General features: G+C 40.5%; 1 protein-coding gene across 8 annotated transcripts in view; it reads left to right on the top strand.

The window, feature by feature from the left end:
* Positions 1-6941: 6941 nt before the first annotated feature.
* The window catches only part of rbbp8nl (RBBP8 N-terminal like), a 29401-nt gene continuing 16786 nt past the window's right edge, over positions 6942-19556 (top strand). For 5 of the 8 annotated variants that reach the window (XM_020704458.2, XM_020704461.2, XM_020704459.2 and 2 more), the window contains exons 1-3: positions 6942-7055; positions 16905-16987; positions 17066-17108. In XM_020704458.2, coding sequence (XP_020560117.1) covers positions 16927-16987; positions 17066-17108 — 104 coding nt within the window. In that variant the 5' untranslated portion in view covers positions 6942-7055; positions 16905-16926. The remainder of the gene's footprint in view (positions 7056-16904; positions 16988-17065; positions 17109-19556) is intronic. The other 3 variants (XM_020704456.2, XM_011476808.3, XM_004070590.4) reach the window with 3 other exon arrangements.

Genomic DNA, 19556 nt, shown 5'->3' with positions numbered 1-19556 from the left:
AAAATAAGTTTCTCGTCCAGGTAGATGCTTCAGCTGTGGGAGTCGGAGCAGTCCTCGCTCAAGGAGAAGAAGGAGCTGAGCAGCCCATCCTATACCTCAGCAGAAAACTACTGCCCAGGGAAACGAGGTATTCTGCAGTGGAGAAGGAGGGGTTAGCCATCAAGTGGGCCCTGGAAAGCCTGCGCTATTATCTCCTTGGAAGAGATTTTGATTTGGAGACTGATCATCGTGCCCTCACCTGGATACATTCAATGAAGGACCACAATAATCGACTGACCCGTTGGTATCTCGCACTTCAACCATTCAAGTTTACCATCAGACATCGGCCCGGAAGGACCAACGTGGTGGCTGACTATCTCTCACGGTTGCCACACAGTGTCAACCTGGAAGAGGAGGAAGGTGATGTGACGGAGCGCCTATAGATGCAGTCACCTGCGCACACGCACACACAAACACAAGCATACACACGCAGTTTTTCCACACATATTAACCTCTCACCGCATTTTCAGACGCTGTGTCACGAGGCAGGCGCTCCTTGGGTGGGTTGTGTTGAGGGTGCACACTCAATGCGCTTTACCGGGAGCCGTTAAGGACCGCGAGTTTCAAACGGAGGCGACACCTGATCAGCTGTGTTAAGACGCGACCGGCAGCAGTGGGCGGAAATGACGTCATCACACAAATGGGGGGGGAAACAAATTATTCATGTAAATATATTATTTATTATTGTTTGTAGCATTTTGGGATGGAGGGATTTATTCCTAAATGGTTTGGAATTATTCTATGTTTTTTTTAATTTTATTTTCTTTGTAAATAGGTGGCAGAATTTGCCAGAATGACAAGCAAAGGACTAATCAGAGGAATATGCAGAATCCAGCCTAATGGGAGGGGCTTAGCGTATATAAGAGGGAGAGGTTAGTTGCCGCGGGCGGGCAATGAGGGAAGACATGGATGTGCTCCTCTCCTGTGTAACTATGTAAAATTTCACTGAGGATTATTGCACTTGGGGGAATTGTGGAGAAAAATAAACCAGTTGCAATTGGAACACGACTGCCTGGATCTGTGAAACACCCATCCTCATCACACTCACCTTGAGATCAAATCTTGAATATAAATGTAACTTCTATTCCTGTTAAAAGGACAACACAAGTTTAGAATTTTGCTTTAGGAAGGATTTACTGCATTAAAACGACAGACTTGACCTTTAACCCCCAATCAAGTTCCTGAACAACTTCAGGGAGTGCACGTGACGTACACGTGGCTGTCTTTCAGTCATTTATTAGGACTATTAAAGTTTGTCATAAAGTCAGTGGCCAAACTTTCTGTATTTGACTCCAAGAGTTCCGTCTTTGTCTTTCAGCGTGGTAGTGCCCCCCGATGGACAAGAGTACTTATTACACTTGGGTGTGAGTCATCTGGTCTGATTGAGTTTAGAGTGGAGATGAAGGCTGAGGTGCAGGAAGGATCAGAGAATGAAGATGACATTTTTATGATCGTAATCTAACCTTGTTTGTTCCAATAAGACTTAATTGTCATGATGCTTTGGGTAATTATCACTCATGTTTGGTCCTAAACATGCTTTTATTTCCTTTTTTTTAAAATTTTCTGCAAATGTTTATGTTTTAAAATTTCAGTTTTTTCTCTAGTTTCATCCTTATTTTTGTATTTGTTTTGTACGGCATCTCTGTCTCTTCTCGTGTGTTTGGTTTTAGACCCTTTTCTTTCTTAGTGCAGGTTGTTTGTTTGTTCGTCTGCAACCTTCAACAGACCACAACCCAGTAGGAGCCACAAAGTCTTACTTCAGAAATATACGGCACTGCTTTGCATTTTTGTCGTTGTTACTATTTTGATAAAAATAAATACAATTTTGATCAAATGCAGGGAAGAAAATAGATTTTTTTTTGCTAATTATAAAATATTTTACAAGTTAGGACAGAGGTTTGCATGGTTTCGCTATAAATTATGAAACATTGTGCCCCATTAGATCGTCCTGCTGCAGCTAATAAAATGTAATGTCAAAAGTGATTTATTTTTTTTACACGCACAAAACTTTACTGTTTATTTTTTTGTTGTTGATGCACTTTAGCCATAAATTTGTAAATCAATCTAATTGAAATTAAATCAGAGCTAACTAATTTACCGTATTTTTTAAAAACTTTAAGGCGCACATACCGTATAATCCTTTGGTAATTTTCCCAAAAAGGCTGTTTGCTTTATAACCCAGCACACCAAAACTGTACATTATGGTTCAAACAGGTTTTCTGTGGTCCACAGTGCTCAAAAATTTGGGAAATTGTTTCTGTACAATTTTGGTAAACTGTGAAGTCAAACCGCTTGATCGAGTGTGGCTGCTGTAGTCAGGAGTCTAGCGGGAGTGATATATGTTATATATATATATTATATGGTGAATGAGTTTGACTTCTCTGACTGTTTTGGTTCACCAAATGTGCCCGCAGTCCCAAAAAAACTTCAACCAGAGACCCACTGTAGCCCTTGTGCTATCTTAAATGACCCCACCCTTACAGTGACATATTGTCCCTACCATGACAAAGGTGGATAAAGGTGGAAAGATTTCATGTACAAAAAAGGTTCAGTGCACTGTCTAGTGGGTCTAGATAACCCAACTCCCAATGTTAAAGTGCCTAGGATAGCTCAAGGGTTAAGAACATCTTTTGTGAATCTTCTATCAGAGTTTTCTGCCTCGCCATACTAACACGCCCATAGAAATAACACAGTGCCATAATTAGGCGCCTTCCCATCCCGCCTGCGCCACCAAACAAGTTGAGTGTGTTTGCGTAAAAGTGAGCACAGCTCTCTACAGGTTTAAGCTTGTTGAACAGGTGCTGTGAGAAATGATTCCACTGTTTTCATATTGAAAAAAAGCTGCTAACATGCAGCCAGGAACAAGTTTAGAAAAACATCTGGATGTCTTTGCTTCCCGCTAAACTACTGCCTATCCATTCATCGAAAATCATGTCAATTACATTAATACCATGTTTGCTATTACAAAAAGAGGAAGTTCTGGACTGATGAAAAATAAAACTCAAAATATTTAGCAAAACAGCAATAGGTATGATATTTAGCTGCTTCTTCCATTTTCAGTCTGTGAATTCCAAAGATTTTGTTTCACTCAACCAATGAGTGAAACATAAATCAGTTTGTCCAATTAACCAAAGTTTATTGGTTTGACGCCACAGGCAAAGAAACTTTATTAGAAAAGAAATAAAAACACAGGGGAGTTTCTTACATTATCAATTAAAAGCTAAATTGTGAGCCATTTTTACCCTCACTGCACAAGAGGATTTTAAGGTAAACAAGAAGTGGAGCAGAACAGATTAGTGTGAAGTTCTTGGAACGCCAGGCTTCTTCTATTACCTGGTATTGCTGTTCTGCTAAGTGACTAACTTCAGGCCTGCATGTTTGGTTCCTGTTTGGTGAAACCCGTTTTGTTTCCTGGTAAAGTGAACATCTCTGACAAGCCTGAAAACACGTTTGAACTTTTGAGCTGACCGATCAGGTGAAGGGAGAAGGTATTTAGGGGGTTAGGAAGACTTGTCGATTGTCCTAAAGTCCCACTCTGATTATCTGTTGATCTATTTTCAGTGTTCCTAGTGTTCTTTTAGTTATGAATATGCTGTTTTTAGCCAAAATAAAATAATTCTCTTAACCCTTGTGCTATCTTAGATGACCCCACCCTTACATTGACGTATTATCTATACCATGACAAAGGTGGATAAAGATGGAAAGATTTTTGGTAATCCATGTTCAGCGCACTGTCTAGTGGGTCTAGTTGACCCAACTCCCAATGTCAAAGTACCTAGGATAGAACCAGGGATACTATATGTCTTTGACCATCATAAAAATACACATCACAACTTGTGTAAAAAAAAAAAAACATTTTGTTTTGATTGGGTCTTTCATGCTCTTGTCAGTTATTATTAATAAAAGCATCCCTAATTGAGAAGCTCCTGGCACCACATGACTTTACCAGGTGATTCAGTTCACAGTCTATGAGTCATTATTGAGATTTTTGTGTGGGACGGCAAAATAGCTTCAAAGAAAAGCACAAAAAGCTGTCAGTTTTTAAATTTCTTCAAGGGATTTTATTAACTAAATGTATTAACTTGTCATTTTTATTTGTTTTTATAAACACATTACAAGAGAAACTACCTGTAAAGTAAGTAGTACTAAATAGTAAGTAGTGTAGTAGAAGAGCAGAGCAACAAGGACAAACATAGTAATGCAGATGAAAAATGTATTATATCTTGCTGAACAGCATTACTGCGAATGAAAAAGACAGATTGTTAAAAGATATTTTGAGTGTTATTTCCTAAAGCATAAAGAAAGCTCATTAAAGTCTCGTCCCTTTAAGGTGCACAGGTGGGCATGTTCCAAGAACTGGTCGTGTGGTTTGCTCCATACCCAGATTAGCTGATCAGATAAAAAAATGTTAAGCTTTAAGTTTCTTAGACATTCAGAAGATCAAGCAATGATTGCTTGTTATGGACAATTACTTAAAGCCCCCCTAGACATTCTTTTAAATGTTCCCAGTGGTGTTGTGATTATGATTATGAAGTTTTAACCAATGTCATAAAAAGCTAAATTTCATGTTTGTCTAAGGCAGAGGTTCTCAAAGTTTTTGTAGCGGAGGGCCAAATTAAGAACTCAACATTAGACTGGGGGCCAATTTTGGTGGGAAAAAAATGGATAAACAGAAAAAGTTGTTTTTAATAACTGCATGACCAAGTGTCATTTGTACAGTCAACCAGGCCCTCCAGATGTTTTCCCGGTTGCTGTCGGAGGTTGCTGCCCAGATCTTCCACTCGTCTATTAATTGTATCATTTGATAGACTTATTTCTTCAAACTTTTTCTTTTGGTCTGGACAAACAATGTCAGCTACATTCAGCATACATTCTTTTTACAAACTCTCCGTCACTCAAGGGTTTGCTACGCCGGGCCATGTCCAAAGACTCAACGTAACTTGCTTCTGCCACATCTTCACTGGATTTAGCCATTTTTGTAAACATCTCCTGTGCAGCATAGCCTCATTGTAGTTGTTGAAGCTTATTGTTGCGTTCCTCACCATTAAATTTGTCATAGTTTTTATGATTCGCAACATAATGACGATTTATATATAATTCTTTGAGCATTGCATTTACATGCTTGCAAATAAGGCACATGACTTTATCCAGCCCATGAGGTATGACAAAGTAAGCATTTGTCAACTTAGCTTGAAAGCGCCTTTTCTCCTAGCCAACACAACATTTTTTCTCAAAGGAACCTGCTCTGGCTCTCTTTTATTGAGGGCCACAAAAAATCTTCTTGCGGGCGGCACTTTGAGAACCCGAGGTCTAAGGCCTCTGTTGCCAAAATCTCCTCTAATAGGCGTGGCCGTTGGTGCTGAGTTGAGTATTCCCACCTTTGATCCCACCTTTCTGATGATGGCAGCTGTGTCTTGCATGAGTGAAGAGTTTGACACAAGAAAGGGCACAAACGATGGGCACATGGAGCTGGAGTGATCCCGCTCATTAATTCAAACCAAGTGTGTTTTCAACAGTTTGATTGACAGCGATTTAAAAGTAGAAATACTCACAAATATACAAGACTGAAATTATTTCCTATTATCTTTGTTCTCTTTCATAAGAAAAATGCCACACATTCATGTCAAAAACTCAAAAAACATGATTTTCATCTGAGAGGGCCTTTAAGTAGTGGAGAATAGCCTGATGGGAAAAGTTTGAAATGGAACGGGCTTGATGGGGAACTACCTGATGGGAAATGGTATGATGGGGAGCATTCTGAGGGAGAAAGTTTGTTGGGTAACAGTTTAAAGGGGAAGAGCCTGATGGGGAACAGCTTGAAGGGGAATGGCCCAATGGGGAGGGTTGATGGGGAATGGCCCAATGGGCAATGGCCTGATGGGGAACAGCTTGATGGCATATGGGCAAAGGCATGAGGGGAAACTGTCTGGTGAAGAATGGTTTGATGGGGAACAGTTGATGGGGGAATGGTCTAATGAGGGATGGCTTGATGGGGAACAGTCTGGTGAAGAATGGTTGTATGGGGACCAGCTTGATAGGGAACAGTTTGATGGGGAACATTTTGTTGGAGAATGGTTTGATCACGGAATGACCCGATGTGGGATGGCCTGGTGGGGAATGGCTTGATGGGGAATGACCAACGGGCGATGGCCTGATGGGGGCTTGATGGGGATCAGCTTCAAGGGGAACGTCCTGATAAGGAATAGCTAGATGGGGAATGGCCCGATGTGTAATGGCATGATGGGGAGCAACATGATGGAGAACACCCTGATGGGAAATGGCGTAACAAGAACAAGTCAAAGAATGAAAGTGGCCATTTGCAAAGAATCAAGCAGAGCTTGTATTTTCACATCAGACTTGACATGTGTCACATCTCGTTTCCCTGACAACACAAACTTGATGACTGTTGTCTATTGTTTCCTGACAAATTTACATACCAACATTGTAGTCATCGTGTTTACCACATGCTGGTGTTTCACTCACATCTGCCTGTTGATGTCTGCAGACACCAGATGACACGTGTGGCAAACAAAACTCTGATTTGCTCGAGTGTCTTTTCCCATTTTACATAGAAAGTGAGGAAATGTTTACATATCTATCAATAATTAAATAAATCAGTCAAGCTTCTCCTCCACAGAAGTAATCACCAGCAGCTTTCAGGTGCCATTTCTGCTCCCTTGCTGTCCCTCTATTGCTGCAGGCCTCTATGCGACTGGTTCAGCCGGTTCTGTGGGATTTCAGCAGAACAGGAATATCAAGGGAGAACTTGCCCAGGCCTCAGCGTTTGTGTTCCTCAAGGGGATGACTGCTCCAACCGGTTTTCTGGGGTGGAGAGATGGAAGAGATAGAGAAAAGACAGAAGAGGGGAGGAGGTGAAGGAGGAAGGGTGGGGGTTAGAGGCGTTCTCCTTCACATCGTTCTTTTCTCCTTTTTTTCTTCTGTATCACTCCGGCCATCTGCAAGGTCGGTGGCGACAGCGGCCTCCGTAGAGAGGAAGCAAGTACCGGCTGCAGGAGGTGAGTTGACTGGGGTGTGACTGAGGATGGGCTCACAGCTGCAGGAATGTGCGTTGAGAACTCAGCTGGCTTTCATGAAACAATCAAGCCCTTAGAAGATCAGGTGAATTGGTCGGCAGGATTTTGGGGAAGTTGTTGCATAGGATACACAAAATTGGAATAAAAGTGATTGTTTTGTGACGTAAACACTAAACTCATGAGCACAAGATGAAATGGGTCAGATCAGAGGCAAAAGTCTTAAATTCCCCCCTATGTTAATGATTTTTGGGTTGATTTGAAGGTGATTTACAATCATTTCATCTAGAGATGTGAACGTGTCTTCGTGTGGTTTCAACAGCTTTATTTAAAGGATCTGACACTGAGTTGTGTCTAACGCGGGAACAGCTAAAGCTCTCCTGGTCTCGAAGGTGTTTGACAAAGGCTTACATAAAAGCTACAGCTCCACTGGCGAGTGGCATCCACGACAGCATGGCAAGCACGCAGCTGGCAATCAATGACCGAGCTGAAGCACCAGAGCTCTGGAAATACAGGGAAACCAAGCCGTAGTGTTTGGGTGTGTAAGAGAGAGCAATGATCGAGAGACAGCATGGGGAGACAGGTCTTTTCATGCTCTGCTGAGGTGATCCAAACTGCTTCTCACTGACATATCCTGACTTGCCAAGACACCTAAATCTTCACAGAATAAATGAGGGGAAAAAGTCTCTGTGAGCGTATGCAATATTATCAGCATTTTACAAAAGGGCTTTGATTTTGTTGATATATTTGACATTTATATTTGATTTTTTATTTTATTTTTTCAAATATTTTGAGTATTTGAAAGAGTTTCTTTAAACTTTCTCCTCATTATTTTTTAATGTTGGTAGAGCCTTGTTTCCGAGCAATTCAAGAGGAATCTAAGGGTACATTCAGACTGGACACAGTTCATTTCCCGGACAATCAAATTTTCAGTCCGAATACACCCAAGCAAACCCTAGTCTGGGACCAGGAACTGCTCTCTGACCCATTTTTCGACGTGGTCTTGGTTTGTTTCCAATCTGACTGAGCTTCCTCAGTCTGAATAGGCTCTGTGCTCGCAGCAGAACAACTGAACCAAAAAGGCCACCGTAGTCAGGCATTACTGGATGTAAACTCTACAACACACCAACTCATTGAAATTTGGTCAGATGAATGCAGGCTAATAAAAACAACTTTTAAAGTGACACACTTTGTTTCTCTGTTTTACCAACAATCTATACGTCATAAATACTTATCAGCGTAAGTGTTTATTATTAACCGCCTTGCAGCATTCCTCCAAGAAGTACAAAGTGTTGTTCCTGACGTTGATACAGACGTTCAAAATTGGTCAGCGACACATAAGGTTTGAAAAAGTGAACTATCCCGACAAGGATTGCGAAGAGCAGGACCCTTGTAATTCCTGGCCAATGACTGAAGAGATCTTTAGTCACATGGTTTTGTTTACAAGCTTTGATTGGAAACATGAAAGTCTGTTGGACAGCAGTCTGAATACAGACCAAACGTATGGTTCAGGACTCAATCCAAACCAAATCAAGCAGGCTCGGTCTGGACCAATGGACCTTTCCAGTCTGAATACATCAAGTTTTTTTATGAACCCTTCAAGTGCAAATAATGAGCCAAACTCACAATCAGAAATCCAATTCAGTGTTCATTCTCTAAAAACCCATTTCACAACCTAATTTTAATCATGGGCAGGAAAAACATGAACAATCCCTAGACAGAGAGATGTCCATGTGCCTTTATTTCTATAAATTACCAAAAACACCAGTAGAGGATTTGCTACGATGATGCCTTAAGTCTTGGTCAAAACTGCCCTTACAGGTAGAAACGGGTTGTCTGTGGGTAAAAAATGGGCAAACCTGGACGGGTCACCCGGATGGCCAGTATGAAATATCAAGGTTGTAGACCGCTTGGTGAACCCTTAGAGAGAAAATAGTCATAAACGTTTTTTGTACAGTCGTACTGCAAGCATCAGGTTGTATTGAACACTCATGTAACACGTAGGGGTAAATAAGAGTGTGTTGTACCGATTTCTCATTTATTCGTCCTGGGCACTGTGCCATGAGCCCATTAGTGCTGCTAAAGTGGTAAGAGCACACCCCCTGCACTGGTCGGCCCATTTTCACCGTTATTTAGCCGTAAAAGCAGTAGTGCCTGCTCTGTGAGTGTGGCAGAAGGGGAACCGTATGAGTGCAACTTATAATAACCTTACGAATGCTTGACGAAACACTTACCACATGACACTGTTTCATGACGTCCCTTGTGATGGCCATATGAGCATCAATGGAACTGAAAGACACCCCCCTTAAGACGCTCCTCTCTATGACCCTTCACAGCCTGATCAACCCAAAACCAGCAGCACCCGTGTGGGTAAGCGTGCGACTACAGCTTTAGGTGGACTGGCAAAAGGAAAAATAAGAGGTTTTTGACGTCTGGTGCAGTTCACCGTTTGTTTGAGGCTCAGTTGCCCCTTTATAGCAAAGTCAAATTTTCAACAAATAGATAAACAGGAGTTAGAACTCGCATTTTATATTTTTCACTTTTGGATTTGGAGTCCTTCTTTGTTTGTGTTTAGGTCATCAAAAGAAGGTGTCTTAAAAAATAAAGGCAAGTGTTCAGCCGCCCTCTTTGTGTGTCATACCGAGAGCAAATTCCTCTTTGATTTGCTAAAGTGAAACTGTTTCCCACCAGACTTAATAGAAGTCAGAAAAGCAGCCAAGAATTACATTTTATTCATGACATCAAGTGACAAACATCCCCAATTTTTAAGTGAAGTTCATGTCAACACTTTCTGCGAACCATATTTACTGTAAACATCACACCAAGCAAAAATGAAGTTATACTTAAAATATGCTTTTGGTATCTAAGTAAACATCAGTAAAACTAAAATAAATAAACACAAAAAACATTTTTTTAATTAGAAGTAAAAAAATAAATATTTAAAAGTATGGATGAGGTTTCGCATCAAAATGTTCTAATATGAACTTTTAAAGCAGGGGTACTGCAAAGATTGTTGCTTTTCTTGGGTTTTGCTCTGTAATCTTTTAATGTTTACTTTGGAAGATGTCTGCAGTTTTTTTTATTTATGGCCTTTAAATTATGTCATGGCCTCTTTAAATTTGAATTTTAACTAGCACAACTGTCTTTATTTCCAGTAATTTTTCATATTCAGGTCTTCTTGTTTTGAATTTTAGTAGAAAATCCTTGAAATTTCCTCCCCTTTGCTCATTTTGTTTGCTCTTCTGGGTCGTTTGCAGCCGTTTTTCGAAGTCGTACAAAAGCTCGTCTGCCTGAAACCTGAAAGTCTGAACGCTCTCACATGTGATCCCTGGAAAAGTTTACCAGAGGTGGGTGGGGTATTAAAAAATTCTAGTTAAATAAGAGTTGTGTGACGATCATTTGTTTGGCTTCAGGTAGGGTTTAGATTGGCTTTTTACTGATATCTAATATTTTCAAACACATGCTGGTTGATATTGATTACAAATATTTGAAGCTTTGTTTTCCTTTGATTAAAACAAAACACCAAGGATCTCTGATGTTCAGAGGAATTTAGGGCTGTAAATATAGTTTTAGACCTGTTCAGGGGGAAGCTCGCCTTCACCCAGGAGTAGTTGGGATAGGCTCCAGCAATCCTGCCACCCTGAAGTTGGGAAAAGGGATGGATGGAATATTGTTTTACACACATCCCTTTGCAAACATCTCCAAGATGGATTATGTTCTGGTGCTGGAATTTAAGAAAAGACAAGCTTACCGGAATAAGGAAGAAAGTTTATTGAGGACTTGAGTAAAAGTCTTGAGGCAGAAGGAAGAGGAGTCTGTTGTGGGGATGAAAGACCGAGTTGACTCCAGCGAGGATGGGGTTGATGTCAGAGCGGTTGGTAACACGGTAAAACTCTGGGCTTAAGCAGGAGGCAGAATCCACATCCAAATCCAGGTCCAACAGGGGTCAGACAGAGTGAAGGGCGGGTTCAGAGAGTAATAGCTAGACTTAAACTGAGCAGACGCTGAGACAATCAGACAGACACCGGGTGAATGCAGGACATCTCCCAGGTGTGTCTGATGACAATGTTTACCTCAGCCAGACCCGGCAGGTGAGAAGGGGAAGGGGAAACCACATGGCATGGGTAATCAGAGGATGGCAGGTTCAGATCCCGCCTTGCCCGCCAATGAGCAAAACACGGAACTTCACATTGCTCCTGCAGGTTGGCACCAGTGTAAAGGCAGTGGAGCCGCCATCACATGTGAATGCGTGTGCGTGAGAGAATGGGACTGTGAGTGTAAAGCGCTTTGGGCCCTAAAGCAAGGTAGTAAAGAGCTAAACAAGTACTGGATCTACTATTTCCCAACATGGTGAAGTTTGAAGCCACACTAATGTGTCATAACTAAAACAAATCTGCAAAGCTTATTGGTGGGAATTTTTTGTAATGGCTGATACCATCATTTACCTTCCTTAGCAACAATCTAACAATGCTGTTATTGTGCTGAGATTATTGTGTCTCCACAGAATAAAAATGTTGCACACAAAAAGAAATGGAAGGAAACAGCTCACCTCGCTATCATTGTGTTCATATTTCATACTTGTTGTCTTTAGTGCAATTCTGCACGCTTTTGTAAAATGCCGTAACCCTTGTGCTATCCTAGGCACTTTACCATTGGAAGTTGGGTCATCTAGACCCACTAGACAGTGCTCTGAACCTTTTTTCTTCAATGATTTGTGAACCTCACTGGTGTCCATGGATTACATGAAATCTTTCCACCTTTATCCACCTTTGTCATGGTAGGGAGAACACGTCAATGTAAGGGTGGGGTCATCTAAGATAGCACAAGGGTTAAAGTGTGTTTTCTGTCCTGATTGACTGAACACTTTGTTAATCAATCTCCTCTGTGTCATGTCTATTTTACAGAATGCAATCTCATTCATAAATCTTCTCTTTTTTTCCCGTTCTATAATATTTTCTATGAAGGTTTGAACTTTAAGACTTCATACAAGAGAGAAAAGTTTCAAAATGTTCATGTAGGTCTAGAGAATGTGTATAAAGTGTGTAGTGAGGGGTTTTACAGCCTTAAAACATCTGAAATTATTGTAAAAAAGGATTTCACAGATTTAATCAATCATGTTTTGTTTTGGTTTTTTAAATGTGATTCCCGCCACAAAGGAGGAACCATTCTATTGTAAAGGATTCCTGTAAAGTGAAAAATATGTTGCAATACAGCCATTTTTAAGATATCTAAGATATCTATAGATGGAAGTCATTACCACCCATGACCTTCACTACAGTGTGAATGTAGGTATCAGGTAGAGCAAAAAGAGGAAATAGAAGAGAAAAATGAGAAAAAACAATCTGGCGTGATTTTAAGAAAGTGTGTCGAAGAATTTTCACTCTTTTATGTGACACATACAGGTAACTTAATTGTTTGACGTAGATAAGGACTGTCATCTGAACTAGTGGTTAAGAATGTCATGTAGTTTTTCCAGACTTGATTGAAGACTCGTCCACTTGACTCTGAGTGTTTACTTGGTACTTGACATGAAGGAATCTCTGCAATTTGAAAGGAGTAGACATGGTTTATGACGTGTTTGAACTAAAAGAAAAAAGGCTTTTTATTTAGACTTTAGTTACATATTGTAGGAGCTGCTCTTCCACAGCATCTATACTTTCCACTGTGTAACACGTACAAAGAATGAAAAAGACAAATCAACCTTAAATAATTAGCCGTTCAATAGCTGCTTATTCGTAAGAAATAAAGGGACAACAAAATGTCCAACTTTTGTTGTCCCTGAACAGCCTGAACCTGTTTTAACAAACTCCATTAAGTTCTGATAATGGACACCTCAAAGGCTGTTATCCCACCTATACCTTGGTCAATACAAAATAAATAAATATTCAATCAAATTTCAAGTACTTTAGTCTTGATTTTTTGGTTCAAATCACTTTTTTTTACAAAAAGTAGGCTATTTCATGCACGTTGTCATGGTTATAGCCTAGCCGGCAATGATTTTGCCTGCAGCAGCAAAGGAATGCGATATAAATGCTGATCGTCACTATGGGTTAAATAAAGCATCAGTTCAGAGAGAAAGTTAACCTCTTACTGCTGGTTTTTGTCCAGATGATGAAGCCAAAGTTTCTTTCAAAGAAGCCAGTCCAGTGATATAGAACATTTAAGCTAAGTTACCGGAACTTCTTTTTTAGGTGTTGTCACTTTTCAATCCACACCCAGCAGCCAATCAGAATCGAGTATTCACTCGGACCATGGTATCTAGGAATAAGTCAAGTCAAGTCAAAGTCAAAGTAACTTTATTGTCAAAATCTACACATACATAGAAATTGAAATTGCGTTTGTCTTCATTCTTCAGTTAAACGGGGAGACACCTTCGAATTGCACGATAAAACAAACTATAAATAGTAGAGGCATAAGTATAAAAATAACAATGTAAAAATGAGGAGAGAATAAAGTGGCTGAAGTCTAGTTCCTTGTTTAACTTAAATTTTTCACGGCACTGGAGGACTGGTGGAAAGTGCAGTTAGTGCTAATGAGGTAGGTGACATGTGTATGTCAGGGATCAGCAGAGCAGGAGGGCAACGGGGCAACAAGAGGGGAGGGGGTGCAGGGCTGGGAGAGAGTTCAGCTTCCTGGAGGAGAAAACTGTCTCTATGTCTGCTGGTCCTGGCCTGAAGACTGCGTAGTCTCCTCCCAGACGGCAGCAGACTGAAGGAGCTGTGGAATGGATGGGTGGGGTCATCTGCAATGCAGAGGGCTTTTCGGGTGAGGCGGGTGTTGTAGATGTCCTGGAGGGAGGGGAGGGGGGCACCGATGATCCTCTCAGCTGCCCTCACGATGCGTTGGAGGGACGTTGCAGGCGCCATACCACACCGTGATGCAGCTGGTGAGGATGCTCTCCACGGCACCTCTGTAGAAATAAGGGGTAGCACTGGCCGGCCATTTTAAACCTTTTGCTCTTTTGTCCATGGACAGTCTGTGGAGCATTTCACACTCAAGTGAACCGCACCTGTGTCCATTCGCAATGATAGTTGCGTTAGTTCTGCTGTTGACGCTTTTTGAAAGACCATAACTCTTCAACCAGTTACGCAATTAACATAATTCCAACTGATTCCTAAGCCCAGTGTGTTGCATATCAGCACAAATGTGTTACTCTCTGCTTCAGAATGCATTTGAATTACATCTGTTGTGCAAACAGTCGATAGTTGAGAGAGTTCAAAGAGTGTGTGTCATTCCTTGTTGTCGGTGACAGCTCCCCTATTAAAGGGTTAATTTGCATCAGAGTTTGGGTTGGCTTGAATCATTTAATTTACAGGAGAACTGGACTAAGTGACACACACCCCTCATGTTCCAAACAGGAAGTACTCGCTGTCTCTAAGAAACCAAAATCCCATAGACGTCTATCGAGAAATCAGCTATCACTCAGTCATTTCATTTGTGAGAATAACCATTTTTGCTCTAATACCATTTTTTCACATGTTCTCAAAAATCCTCATTTTTTATGCCATTTTTTCTGTAGTCCAAGTAATTAAAGTTATAAACTGGCCAATTAGATGCTTCAAAAAAAGTAGGTTGTCTCACATCCAACATCCACATCAACAGGAAACTTTACAAGGATAGAATTGATCTATAAAAACAAGAAAGCAAATAAGCAAATGTCACTTCTGCATTTGGTTGACATATTTCCTTTGAACTGGAGTTGTGCTGCCTACATGTTGACATGTGAATATTTTTGGAGCCAACAGGCATGTTTATAACATTTGAGTGACAGGCCCCGCCCCTTTCAGACTAACATTTGCACCTGACAGTGATGATTATAAAAAACTTCCAGCAACTTGTTGCTTTATGACTCTACCCCCCCCCCCCACTCCATAATCATCCTTCTAACATCCCCCTCTCTCCTTCCCTCCTCTTCTTTTCCGTCCAGTCCAACCAAAATGTAATCAATATTTTCTTTAATTCAATTAATGGGAACCGTTCCAAAATTAGCTCAACAAGAACATATTTTACCATAAGAACTGTTTACCAGAGAATATCTGGTAAACAGGGGCGGCCGTGGTGCAGCGGTAGGGCGGTCAACCCATGATCATAAGATTGCAGGTTCGATTCCCGCCTTGCACACCCATGAGTCGAAGTGTCCTTGGGCAAGACACTGAACCCCACCTTGCCTCTGGTGGTAGGCGGGCGCCTGTGTTTGGCAGCGGAGCCGCCACCAGTGTGTGAATGTGTGAGTGAATGTGTGTGACTGGGTGAATGGGTCTGTGACTGTAAAGCGCTTTGTCCTTGTAGGAAGAAAGGCGCTATACAAGTATACACCATTTACCAAAAATGACCGTCAAGAGACATTCTGTACACACTGTTTGTTTGTATGCCAAACATGTGTCTGAGCTGATCTGTATTGGTTTTGTGCATGTTGTCATATATGTTTGTACATTTGAAGCCAATAGGTATGTTTTACGTTTGTGGATACGTGTCTTTGTGGACAGGCTTAACCCTTATGATAAACATTTGATACTACTAATGGAATAGGCTGAATGAAGGTTTAAGACAAAGCAAAAGTTTACATGTATTAAAAAAAAACCTACAAGATCTCACTGATATAACTTTACGAGGCTAAAATTGATCAATAAAAACAAGAAAAAAAACAAGCAAATGTTCCTTCTGCGTAGTGCTATACAGAAGGTAATTTGAATGGGAAAAAACTCTTACATTCATCCTCTTAACCGTTTTGTAACTCCACCCCCTCCTCTTCTTGATCTTCATTTGTTGTCTTCAAGCTTTTTAACACCCCCCCCAACCTTTTTTTCTTGTGTTAGTATCACACTCTCTGCTTCGCTTCTCTTCTCCGTCCAGTCCAAAAATTAAATAAAAACACAAAATACATATGAATACAGTATACAAATAAAGTTTTAAAGGGGTTTGTACAAATACATACCTCGTGTGTCCAAAGATTGTAGCAGCAACAGCTGTCCAACACAAAAGGTTTGTATCTGGCTGCTCAACAGCTGGACAGTACAGGTTAAGTTTATTAATTTATTAAGTTAATAAATAAATAAATAAATATTTATAAATTACCATTTTCCTATTGAGTCGATGGTACATTTTTCTCTGAAAGTGCCAAACGTACCAACTTCCAGATTTTCCTCCAAAAAAAAAAAAAAAAAAACAAAGGGCAAAAATATACATGGCTTTCTAAGGTTGATTCAGGTTGATTCTTTAATGTATTTTTTTGTATATTTTTCAAAACTATTTGACATTTTAACTTCCACATATTTGGTACAAACATTTTCCCTTTGGCATCACAGAATTTCTTCAATTTAATAAGCAATTATACTCATAGTAGGGATTTTTTGTGTGCAAATTTAATCATTTTTCATCTGTGTTCAACTTTTTCACTAACATTTCATTGAATTAGAAGGGGAAGTAATGGACACAAAATACAGATTTGTTTTGTTGATGAGACACAAGTTTTAAAAGAGCAAACAAAAAACACGTTCAAACTGTCAAGGTTGTTCTTCATATCGTTGCAACACCTTCGGCAGACTGGAGTCTGGCCTGGTGGAACTGGTCTAACTAGTTATAATCGTTCTTGATAAAAGAACAACAAACCCAAATGTTTTCACATGAGTTGAAATGCACCATGTCGGCTGTCATTTCTCAGGACCTCCCCTCGGTCCTCAGGCTATAACGCCTGTGAACTCAGCTTTTCCAACTGATTTACTGTTTTCCAGAAACCTGATCATTTCACAGAAATGCTGCAGGTGGAGATGATTCTAATTAGAGATAAATCTTTTAATTCTTTGTATTATTTACCTTAAAAATGTTGTTTTTCAGTTGATTTTTAAGCTAAGAAGAGATGGAGAGCTTCGGTGACACGCTGCGAAAGCTCCAAGAGGCCCATGATCGTGAAGTGGAGGGTGAGTGGAGACCTGAAGAACTTGAAGGGTCCAATTATCTAAAGCCCTCCTGATTGAATGTGGTTTGCTTTCCTCCAGTGTGGCAGGTGAAATTCAGGGAGCTGTCCAACAAAAAGGGCTGGTGAGTCAACCGTTCATGCTTTCTCGTCTATGGGAGGCACCAACGTGGAGTGGAGGTTGGCCCTAGAGGCTCTGTGGGCTGGGTGGGCATGCAGGTCCTGCATCTGGCTTTGTGTTTGTGCACGTTATGCTCGGCAGGGGAGGAAGATCATGTTGCAACAAGTCTGTTGATGACTCATTTCTTACTGCAGCTCAGAAAAAGAACAAGATATAGACTCATGTTACAACCAGAGAGAGATGTATGAATTAAGCTACGAAAGGGCAGTGATTTTATGAACCTGCATCACAATCCAGACCGTTTTAACAGTGAGATTTCATCATTATCCGGACAGATAATCTGCTAAATGGGTTCTTTTTAACTCCAATCCCAGCATCACGTCGTGTCATGAGGAATTGAAAGGCAGAAATAAGATTTAAGGGGAACACATTTTCAATTTTTAAAGAAAAATGTTCACAATTAGAAATATTTAACCCTCGTGCTGTCCAATGGGGTCAAGATGACCTTTGACATATTATTCCTACCATGACAAAGGTGAATAAAGGTGAAAGGATTTCATGTAACAAGTGAAGATCACAAATCATTGAAGAAAAAAGTTCAGCGCACTGTCTTGTGGGGTCTAGATGACCCAACTCCCAATGTCAAAGTGCCTAGGTTAGCACAACGGTTAAGAGGATACAAAGAAATCTCCTTATTAACGGGGCGAGGTCAAAAATGTTTCTGATCTTCAAAAGTCTTGCAAATCTGATTCAGAAACTGCACTGATGAATGGCTGTGATTGGGTAACTGTAGCCCTGTAGTGTAGTGGTCGGTTGTCCTGGTTCGAATCCCAGCTGGGGTCATTCTGGGTGCATGTTCTCCTCATGCATGTGTGTTTGTCCAGGGACTCCGGTTTCATCCCACAGTCCAAAAACAGGCTAGATATGTTGACTCATGATGCTAAAATGTCCCCCAGGTGTGAAAGTGTGTTGTTTACTTCGTGACCCTGCGATGCACTGGCAGTCTGTTCAGGGTTAGACCCCGCCTTTTTCAAGATAGCAGCTTGATAGGCTTCAGCAACCCTGTGATCCCAAACAGGAATAGAAAATGAATAGATGATTAAACCTTTAGTGGCTAAAGCTGTGTGTTGTAGACATCCACATGGTACTGACATCAAGCAGAGGAATTCTCACGAAAACCATCCAGTAAACAGAATTTACCTCACATAATGGTCAGAAATTCAAAGAACTGTTTCTAGAAATGACTCAAGAATCCAGAACAGGTAACGATGACCAAATACTACTAATCAGCACAATATGCAGCCAGAAAAATAGCTACAGTAATCGCCTTAAAGACCCACACCAATAAAATCACGTTTTTGGTGTTTCTAACTTGTTCTAGTAGTTTTTTTTCTGACAATGGAGGACATATATGAAAAACATCAAGCTAAAAAATTGCATTTCTGAGTTTTTATTTATTCAAATTGTTGTGAACCAGGGGGAAAAAAAAAATGCATATTTATGAAATAGAAAATACGCCGGGCGTGGCACGATCTCGGTGCTCCGCTCCATTCTGATGCATCTACTACAAATAGATCCATGAACGTCTTTGTTTTCTCGTCTGAGCTGGATCTAAACTGTACAGCTGGATAGCCCTAATATTGCTCCCCATTTTTGTTCCGTTTCCCTGCATTTATCTCCAGAACATCTAGCATGATTGTTCCTCTGACGGATTCATGCCAGATCTCTCTCCATCCTGGTCTCTGGCAAAGAGAACCTCACCATCTTCATCTCTGCTACCTCCAGCTCTGCCTCCTCTCTCTGCATCAGAGTTTTTACACCAACAATTCAATCGTTCAAACATACTGAGAGAACAGGGAACACATGCTTCGGTGTTTCAACGCCAGTAAAGAAAAAAAGTTCTCATTTGAAAGAAGATATTCTAGATTCCAGACATACTGTTATCGTTACTGTGTGACAAAAACTTGATGCTTCAAAGAGTAGTAAGTAAAAGCTTGATGGAGGTGAGACCTGATTAAATATTCATGGAAACACTTTATCTAAAGGTTGAAATATGTCAACCAACATCCAATTGTCTTGAAGGACCTCAAATACATGCTAACAAAACCATTCAGTATACAGTCTCCAAAAAAAAGACATAATGTGAGTCTTTAGCAGGGAGGGAGCTAACAAAAAAATCCTCCCTTAAGCTCCAGAATTCACAATTTGGTCATTTCGTTTATTCAGGCTTTCCATTCACGTTCGTCTCACTACTGTGAAGATGCAGCTGAACCACCCTGCCGACAAAGGCAAAAACAATCAAACATGCATCTCACCTTTGATTTTTTTTATTTCCTCATGAAAACTTTTACTCCTGTTAAAAAAAAAAGAAAAAACTGCTGGGATCCTCCTAAGTGTCTGTCGTCATCAAATTACTGCGAAGATTCACTCTGCTGACTTTATCTAGGAAAAA

The sequence above is a fragment of the Oryzias latipes genome, chromosome 7 (genome assembly GCF_002234675.1).
Source record: "Oryzias latipes chromosome 7, ASM223467v1".
In the NCBI taxonomy this organism is placed as follows: Eukaryota; Metazoa; Chordata; class Actinopteri; order Beloniformes; family Adrianichthyidae; genus Oryzias; species Oryzias latipes.
Note: the sequence above shows the minus strand (reverse complement) of the source record. Positions and strands in the feature narration are given on the sequence as shown.